Source organism: Sinocyclocheilus rhinocerous, unplaced genomic scaffold (genome assembly GCF_001515625.1).
Source record: "Sinocyclocheilus rhinocerous isolate Xijiao unplaced genomic scaffold, SAMN03320098_v1.1 scaffold1089, whole genome shotgun sequence".
Lineage (NCBI taxonomy): Eukaryota > Metazoa > Chordata > Actinopteri > Cypriniformes > Cyprinidae > Sinocyclocheilus > Sinocyclocheilus rhinocerous.
In genome coordinates, this window is record NW_015664192.1 from 60,167 (window position 1) to 69,943 (window position 9,777).

Genomic DNA, 9,777 nt, shown 5'->3' on the forward strand with positions numbered 1-9,777 from the left:
CCAGTGGCCAGCTGACACAGGGTCAATGGACTGGCAGGATGAGACAGAGGAGGAGGGAGTGGGAGGCTGGGTGGGAACCTTCCCGACATTGCAGATGAGGAGCTGGCTGACAAAGGAGAGCTGGGCGGGACCAACGGAGACAAATGACAGCTGGGTGGGACCAGCGGAGATGAAGGAGAGCTGGGCGGGACCAGCGGAGACGAATGAGAGCTCAGCAGGACCAGCGGGGAAGGGAGAAGCAAGTATTCATGCTCATTTAAACAGTCTAGTAGTCCAGAGGTCAGCGGCAGCTCACCCTCAGTGGTGGGAGTGTAGGCGGGGTTATAATCCATTCCCATCACACAATGCACCTGGCCAGTTGCGTCGTCGAGCTCGGGCTCCAGGGTGATGTTCCGCTGTGTCGCTCCTATTGGCTCAGGCTCTTTGGTCTCGGCGGGCTTGGGCTCTGCGGTGGGCTCTGGCGAGTGCTCAGTGAAGGCTGGCTGGGCTCTGGATTGGGAGTGGGGCTGGTGAATTCCTCCGTGGTGTCGATGGTAAACGGTAATCCACAATTCACCAGCACCCACTCCACAAAAGCGGTGAAATCCTCTCGGGGACCGTTCGCTGTCAGGCATGCCTTACACCACTCGCTCAGGCTGGTGATATAAAATACACAGAGCAAGCGGTTGGGGTAGTGCGTAAGGCACGCCAGTGAACGGTCCAACTGCTCCAGGCATAGGAGCTGTGCGGCTGACAATTCCATTATAAAAAAAATGTATAAATAAAACAAAACGAATATAGAACGCTTGTAATCCAAACGTAAATCCAAAACACAACAAACCAACATCACCAAAACAATACCAGACAGAGAGCTGAGGGAAATAGAGGGCTTAAATATAGGAGAGAATGCAGTCATGAAGAAACAGAACAAGTGTAGGGCTAATTAACAACCAATGAGACTAATGGATTACTAAGGAAAAAGACTAACCAGGGAACTAATGCAGGGGGACAGAAATACAGAGAAAAACAAAATGTAAAAGCACAGAACAGAAACATGACATTTTTATTGAATAATTAAAATATCTCCTTGCTATTTTTCCCAACAAGTGGTCATTACTCTTGCCAGTGCTTTGTGGCAAGCTTAAGCGTGGACTAGGCTATACAGTAAATTAAAGGCTCATTACAGTTTAGTTCCCCCCTACTGTGCTGAGTTTGTTCCATTTGGAGATAATGGCTCTCACTTACTGCTTTTCCACTGGGGCTGGTGCCAGAGCTGGAGCCGGTGCTCGGCCTAGGGTGACACTCGTTCAGAACCGGCTCGTGTTTCCACTGGCAAGGAGCAGAACCCTCTACGTCACTAACATGTGACTAGAATCGCTTGTTATCTCTTACAGAAGGAGAGCGTAATTGTTGTTGTTAATTTAACTAAACTCTGACGGCTTTTAAAAATACAAGTGCCTTTCAAACTGTGGTCTGTAGTGGAATCTCCGCCTACTGACATCATAGGTTCCCTTGCTCATGACCAGCAAGGTTTCGGGGCCGGTTCGTAAGCAGGATCTGGGCACCGGCCCAGGATTTTTTGAGCAGAAAAGCAAAGCCCGGTTTCCAACTGGGCACCAGCCCCAGTGGAAAAGCGGTATTTGTGATTATTTGAGTCCAAGAGCCTTTGAAATAGCTTTGTAATCCTTTCAATCACTTTCTTCCTCATCATTCTTGTAATTTCTTTCATGTGTGTTATAGTGTGTAACTGTTTAAGAGCAAGAGAACTTCATGCTGTTGAAAAGTCCCATTTAAGTGTTGATTTGTTGTACAGAGACAAATACATTTTCACGCAGGCTCAGTTGGTATTGGACAACTTTTGAGATATATGAGACATACACAAAAACAGAAGAAATCAGGATGGGGGCAAATATTTTTCACTGCATTATATGATCATATCACGGTATTGTCTTCTCTTCTTCTGTTCACTGTAATCTGTTTTTGTTTGTTTGTTTTTTAAATGTGTTTTTGTTTAATTCTAGGAGGAGCTCAATACAGCACTGAAGTCCTTACAAGAGAAACTGAAACACAATGAAACACTGAAAGGAGAATTTGAGAAAACAGTTCAACACATTAAGGTGAGGAAACTGAATGTCATTACAGCTGTAGAATCAGTATATACAGTTATGATTTTATATATTTAATATAATGGATTCCAGTTTGTTGTTTTTGTAAATGACGAGCAGCAATCTGCTTCTGGATCAGGTTATATGTCAGTATCAGAGTTAATCTCAGATATGAATGATGTGATGTGTTGATGTATGTCGATATAGATGATTGAAGAGAATGTGGTTTGATTTCAGTCTCAAGCTGAGCACACAGAGCATCAGATTAAACAGCAGTTTGAGAAGCTTCATCGGTTTGTCAGAGATGAAGAAGAAGCTACAATCACTGCACTGAGGGAGGAAGAGGAGCAGAAGAAGCAGATGATGAAGGAGAAGCTGGAGGAGATGAACAGACACATCTCAGCTCTTTCACACACAATCAAAGACATGGAGGAGATGATGAGATCCAGTTACGTCTGCTTTCTGAAGGTCTGATTTAAGATGGTTGATTGATGATTGATTGAGTTGTTGATGATCAATGGTGTGTTTGTTCTGCAGGAGTTTCTCGTCTCAATGGAAAGGTGAGTGATCTGCTGCTGTCTCTGCTCTCTCTGCTTCTGATCCAAAGCCACTGCAGTTCTGATCCTGAATGTTCTTCCAGAGTCCAGATCTCATCACAGCCGGATCCACAGCTTTCTGGAGCTTTGATTCATGTGCCGCGTTACTTGGGTAACCTGCCGTTCAGAGTCTGGAAGAAGATGCAGGACATCGTCCAGAACAGTGAGTATGACTGCAGAAGATCTGAGCTCGCACACACACACTGGAAATGACGGATGGGGGGAGAGTTAAAGGTTCCTCATGAGACAATCACGTGTACTAGATTATTAGTTTGTAGAAAGGTTATATAATCAGTACTTTCAATTATGTTCTTATAATGATTCTTCTTTCTTCATCTACTCAATTCCAGAACAGTATAAAAATGAAAAGATACGTGAAGCATCATCTGGGCTTCTTCTGACTGATACACTGGAACCCTGTGTGCTCCAGGAACATATTTGAAGTGCCTTATGATGGTGCTTCTGGACGAACATTTCATAAACTCATCAGAGAACTGGCCTATTTAAACTTTCTCCTTCACACCACAAGCGTGAGTGGCGCGTGAGCAGCACATATTTTTGTTCAGCATGCATGTTAACAAATGAGTGCATTCACACCGGGAGCAGGAGCAGCACTGAAGCGATGATTGCGGCGCAGAGTCTAATTTTGCTGTGCAGCTTACGCTCAATCAAAGTGACGGCACACTTTTGATGGACAAAATAAATATGATTTCACACAAAAAGTGCAAAAAATGCACAGAATAAGCAGGTCTAGTGTGTTTTAACTAGAATTGGAGTATGTCAGAAAATTAAATAAAGAATCAAAAATATGTATAGAAGATTTACCCATTTAAACTTGTTTTTAATTATTCAGTTTGGGTGAAAGTATGGTGTATTAAAAAAAATAACATTATAAACAGCACAATCTACATCAAAGTATGTCTGAAAAGACGTGATCAGAGCGGTTTTCTTGGTTGTGTTTGTTGTTTACAATTAACAGATGAATCCCATGTTAACAAACTTTCAAGATTTTAAAACTTTGAAGTTTATAAATGACCAACTTCTAAAAACAAATTTATAGTTGTCTGTGTAAAGAAATATGTAACTTTGGAGCCGCTGCTCTGACGCTGTACAGACGCTTCCAGTGTGAATACTCTGCAAGTCTGCAGCTGCAGTGACGATGTAGTTACGCTAATGTGAAGCTGACGCGAAACCCACGCTTGTGGTGTGAAACCAGCCTAAGGTTCTGTCAGTGTGCTGATCTGAGGAACCTCAAATGCTGTTGTAATAATGAATATCTATTCAACTAATGACATTTTGACTCTACCAGCACAGAAGGACCTGCTGCATGCTCTTCACAGCAAACATCCATATACTAAAATGCCAGGGAGTACAAATATGATCTCAAACGATCCTTAAAAACATTTAAAGTTAAGGAAGATCTAACATTTACATTTAGACATTTAGCAGATGCTTTTATCCAAAGCGACTTACAATTGGGGGATACATAAAGCGATTCTTCTTAAAAGAGGCAAACAGATACAGGAAGTGCTTGTAATACCAAGTTTTTAGACATTGTTCAAATAAGTACAAGCTAGAAAGAGAAGGAATAAATAAAGAGATAGAATATTATTATTTTTTATTTTTTATATGATGATGAAGTCAAGTAGCTTCGAAAGAGATGAGTTTTCAGCTGTCGCTTGAAACAATCCTTAATAACATTTAAAGTTAATAAGGAAGATCTAACATCAAGTGGCAGATTGTTGTTCCACAGTCTTGGACCAGCGACGGAGAAAGCACAATCACCCTTCAATTTGAGACGTGCATGAGGGAGAGTTAGGAGAAACTTATTTGATGATCTTAGTATTACGCTTGGACTGTGGGGCTTAATAAGCTCAACTAGATATTCTGGCGCCATTCTGTGAAGAGCTTTAAAGACATATATCAAAATCTTATATTGTATCCTAAATTGTACTGGTAACCATCCTAAAAAAGACAATAAGGGAGTAACATGATCTGATTTCCTAGCATTCATTAACAACCTTGCAGCAGTATTTTGTACTAACTTCAAGCGAGCAACATGTTTATGACAAGTCCCAACATAAAGAGCACTATACTAGTCTAGACGGGAAAAAATATAGGCATGGACAACTTTTTCCAGGTCCCTGGCTGGAAGAATTTGTTTAAATTTGGCTATTGCCCTTAGATAAAAGAAGCAATTACGGACCACCGTCTATATTTGTCAATCAAATATGAGAGATGAGTCAAAAATGACTCCCAAGTTCTTTACTTGATCCTGCAGGTACACCTTCCATGGGCCCAAGTTATCGTTTACCATCAGGCTACCAGCTGTGCGACCAAAAATAATAACTTCTGTTTTATTTTCATTCAATTGAACGAGATTTTCAGCCATCCACAACTTTACTTCCTCCAAGCACTTAAGGAATAGGTCTCTCAGAAACATGGATAAATAGATTGCTATATGATTGCTATGATGTATGGCTAGCATTTTAGCATGTTGCTAACATATTTTAACATGTTGTTAGATTGTTTTGGTTTGTTGCTAACATTGTTTCAGAATCAGAATCAGAATAAGCTTTCGCCAAGTGTGCACAAACACACAAGGACATTTTTTGTTTGTGGTTTTTCAGGAACTCTTGGTACATACATACATACATGTACATAATCATACATATATGACACAAGAATAAGAGAACATTTAAATACGATCAAGGAAAATGATAATGATAATAATAATAATGTGGTATACATCTGGAACAGAAGGTTTATGTACAGGTTTGTGCATTGTGTACTGTATTATCAGCTGTATAAACAAATATGCACTTGTATGTACATTATATCTAATTGTTTCCTCTCTCTCAAGAATTAATAGAATGAATTAATTACAGAAAACAGGTGGTCATTTCTGTGTTAGCTGTTTAAGATGGCATGGGGGTAAAAAATCTGTTTTTATGCCTAGATGTTCTAGTGCACAGAGATCTGTAGCGTCTGCCTGAAGGGAGCAGTCTGTGATGATGTTACCTGGCCATTTCTTCACTCTGGAGTTGTACAAGTCCTGAAGGTTGGGCAGGTGCACACCAAATATCCTTTCTGCTGTCCTAACAGTCCGCTGCAGTCTTCTTATATCTGATTTGCTGGCTGACTTAAACCAGACAGTTATAGAAGTGCACAGAACCAACTCAATAACAGCAGAGCAGAACATTTGTCATCTGTGCCTGTGGCAGGTTGAAATGTTTCAGCTGGCAAAGGAAGTACAGCCTCTGCTGAGTCAATGTGATTGTCCCACTTCAGGTCCTGAGAGATGTTGGTTCCCTGGAGCTTGAATGACTCCACTGCAGCCACAGTGCTGTTCATGATGGTGGGTGGGGAAAGTGCAGGGGGGTTTCTCCTGAAGTCCACGATCATCTCCACTGTTTTGAGAGTGTTCAGCTCCAAGTTGTTGTGACTGCACCAGACAACCAGCTCTTTAACCTCCTGTCTGTAAGCAGACTCATCTCCACCCTTGATGAGGCCAATGACTGTAGTGTCGTCCGCAAACTTCAGGAGTTTGACAGAGGGGTCTTTAGAGGTGCAGTCATTGGTGTAGAGGGAGAAGAGCAGTGGGGAGAGAACACATCCCTGAGGGGCGCCAGTACTGATGGTGATAGTCCTGGATGTGAGTTTGCCCAGCCTCACTAGCTGCTGCCTGTCTGTCAGGAAGCTGATGATCCACTGACAGATGGAGGTGGGTACAGAGAGCTGTGTCATTTAATTCAGAAGGGTATCCGGGAGGATAGTGTTGAAAGCGGAGCTGAAGTCGTCAAACAGGATTCTTGCATAAGTCCCTGTTTGTTCAGATGCTGGAGGATGTAGTGCATTCCTATATTGACTGCATCATCCACAGACCTGTTTGCTCTGTAAGCAAACTAAAGAGGATCCAGCAAGGGTCCAGTAATGTCCTTCAGGTAGGCCAACACCAGTCTCTCAAATGACTTCCAAGGTTGCCCAGTTGCCAGATCTTGTATGAAACGCATCCTTTTCACACAATCGACACATACAAATTTCAACCCATTTGTCCCCTCAACCTGGCAACCTGCAACAGTGATGAGTACCGCGGGAAGGAAAGGATCACTGGTAGAAATTGGACGGGAGGAGAAGACTCAGGAGGTGCTCCAGTGGAAAAAACAAATATACATGCAAATTCAGATATAGCTTACACTTCAAAAGGCTATGGTTTAATTAATTAAATATGAGCGCTGCAAGTTGCAAAATCAGATGCTGCGCTGCTTTACTGTGGTTACCGGGGAAATGGCTATATTCCTGGCGAAAAGCGAAAGAATGAAGAGAGAATGAATTAGCATTTTTCAATAAGCCCTTCTGCTTTTTGTTTTAGTCCAAAGCCAAAAACGACCCTTATTTTTATGCAGAAAACACGCAGTTTAAATAATTGTTTGATAATAATTGTTTAAATTATTAATATTCATAATTAAATGAATATTAATATTAAATAATTAAATTCCTACTACTTGTTTCACTTCTGTTTCAGTTTTTTTATAACCATTTCTTACTATGTGTCAGTAAGTTGTTGTTATTTTAGCATAATATAATAATAATATAATATAATAATTGATACTTTTTCCCCCTCCCCCCCAGCTCCCATTTTTTTGGGACCCAAATGTTGACAGGTATGTTATATGAACATCAGAATAACAGCATCTGTTGATTGTGTCTCATCAGCTCCTGTGATTCTGGATCCAAACACGGCTCATCCACGTCTCGTCCTGTCTGATGATCTGACCAGTGTGAGATACAGCAGGAACAATCAAACTATTCTTGATAATCCAGAGAGATTTGATGAGTTTCCCTGTGTTCTGGGTTCAGAGGGTTTTAACTCAGGAACACACTGCTGGGATGTGGAGCTTAAAGAGAGTTCAGCCTGGACTGTTGGAGTAACTACAGCATCAAACCCCAGGAAGGGACGTGATTGTTTTAACAATGATGTCTGGAGTGTGTATCAGTACGGACGGTCTTTGCGTTCTGGTTTTCGTGTTCAACAGCAGCTTGATCGTGTGAGAGTGAATCTGGACTATGACAGAGGAAAGGTGTCATTCTCTGATCCTGTAACTAACACACATCTACACACATTCAAAACTACCTTCAATAACACACTCTTCCCATTCTTCAGTAGTCCTGACTCTCTGAGGATCGTACCCTTCAATAGTTAGTAATAGTTACTCCTGTAGGTCTGGATCTTCCTGCTTTCATCTTTTGTCATGTTTCCAATGTTTAATCCAGATCACATGAGTAAGAGACTGTTGATATGAATATCAGATCAGAAAACAAGTACATTCATTCATCTTTAAAAAAGAAAAATTATTATGATGACATTATTATGATTAACACATGATGTAGGGTTAAAAGAAATAATCTTATTCATATCTGACCAATGTGAAACAATGATGTGTCATGAAGCCCTGCCCATTTTAGAGTCACATTTTTAGGACAATTGTCATTTACCTGATTATTGTACGGTGACCGGGCAGGGGTATGTTCCGTTCACTTAGTTTTGTCATGGCCACGACGTATTAACTCGTGGGAATGTGATAATATGTTGTGGCCACGAGATATTAATTTGTGGAAGCGTCATATTAACTCGTGGGAACGTGATAAAATGTTGTGATGCGAAGTCGTGGCCTTCAGATCCTATGTTGAGGGAACAACATCCATTTCTCATCGCCACGACTTCTTATTTTGAGGGAACAACATATTTTTCAACATCAAGTTTGATGTATAAACAAACCTGCATGACCATAGCAACCTGCGATTATCAGAGATGGATAAAACATTTTTATCTTGTAAATTTGTTAACTGATCGTGTCTTTTTATTTAATATTTGTATATTGTTAATATTATTACACTGTAATATAATCATAATATTATTATATTAACTGGTTTAGGGCTATATTTTTATATTTATTGTTGTATTCCCCCTTTCAATTCATGTATCACGTTACTTAATTAACGTTCTGTATAATTATTATAAATATGCTAGCATATATTTTGCAAATACTGTAAACGCCTGACAATTATGCCAATATATTTTTGACTTTATGATTGTATTTACGCCCCTGTGTGACGATAAATAAGTGTGTTGTTTTCATTTACAAATGATACATGAATGATTCATTCCTCAACGAAACACTATAGTATTTATAATTATAGTCTATTAATTACCTGAAATAAAATGAAATATATGTTAAATTCAACCTTTAAACTGCACTTCCAGTAAAAATTCCAGTCATACAGCATAATCAAAGCTTTATTTGCATGTCGAGCATTTACAGTAGGCTATTATTTACAAAAATATTCAGAAGGTTAAGTAAAGAGATCGAAATGAAATACATAACAATGAATATAAAAATATAACCAAAATAATTATAATAATAATATACAAATATTATGGAAAAAAGACGATCAGTTAATGGACTTACAAGACTGTGGGATGGATTAAAAAAAAATGTATAGGCCTATTTTATATATATATTTTTTTTTTTTAAGAAAAGTTTGTGAAAAACTGTGTTTTATGTTCGGTCACAATTGTGACCGGTGGGATAATGTGTATACTGAAAATTCTTAAATAGCCTATATCAGCCCAATTATTTAACACATTTTAAACTCTTTCATGTTCTAAACCCTTATACAACACTTATAGGAATACTGAGATAAAAGACCAAAAAATTAATAAAAATACAACGTTTTATTGCAGTGAAACATTTTAGTCGTCTATCGGGATCCTTAGGAATACGATAAAATGATTTCCCCTTTGCTTTCCCCTGCCTATTCTGGCATCCTGGCACACAGCAGCTGTCCACCATGTTGAAATAGTAAGGTTTGTAAGATCTAAACAGTCTAATTTTAAATGATTGTTCAACTACTGTCGATACCAATACTACAGCCACTCTAGTGCTCTCCTGACTGCCTGCCAAAATGGCAGAGTTTAGATTGCGTGACGTCAACTCCGGAGCTCTATAATATGTTTTTTTTTTAAATTAAATTTTATTTATTAATTTGCAGGGCTTTTTGTTTGTTTTATGGAGAGCTTGTCTAAACAGGCCAGA

At 39.6% G+C, this 9,777-nt stretch overlaps 1 protein-coding gene across 1 annotated transcript in view; it reads left to right on the plus strand.

Annotated features, from left to right (window-relative positions):
• The window catches only part of LOC107729873 (nuclear factor 7, ovary-like), a 10,823-nt gene extending 2,939 nt beyond the window's left edge, over nt 1-7,884 (plus strand). Inside the window, exons 2-6 of the mRNA XM_016540596.1 lie at nt 2,001-2,096; nt 2,322-2,552; nt 2,622-2,644; nt 2,725-2,843; nt 7,397-7,884. Of these exons, the coding sequence (XP_016396082.1) occupies nt 2,001-2,096; nt 2,322-2,552; nt 2,622-2,644; nt 2,725-2,843; nt 7,397-7,884 (957 nt within the window). The remainder of the gene's footprint in view (nt 1-2,000; nt 2,097-2,321; nt 2,553-2,621; nt 2,645-2,724; nt 2,844-7,396) is intronic.
• Nucleotides 7,885-9,777: the final 1,893 nt, after the last annotated feature.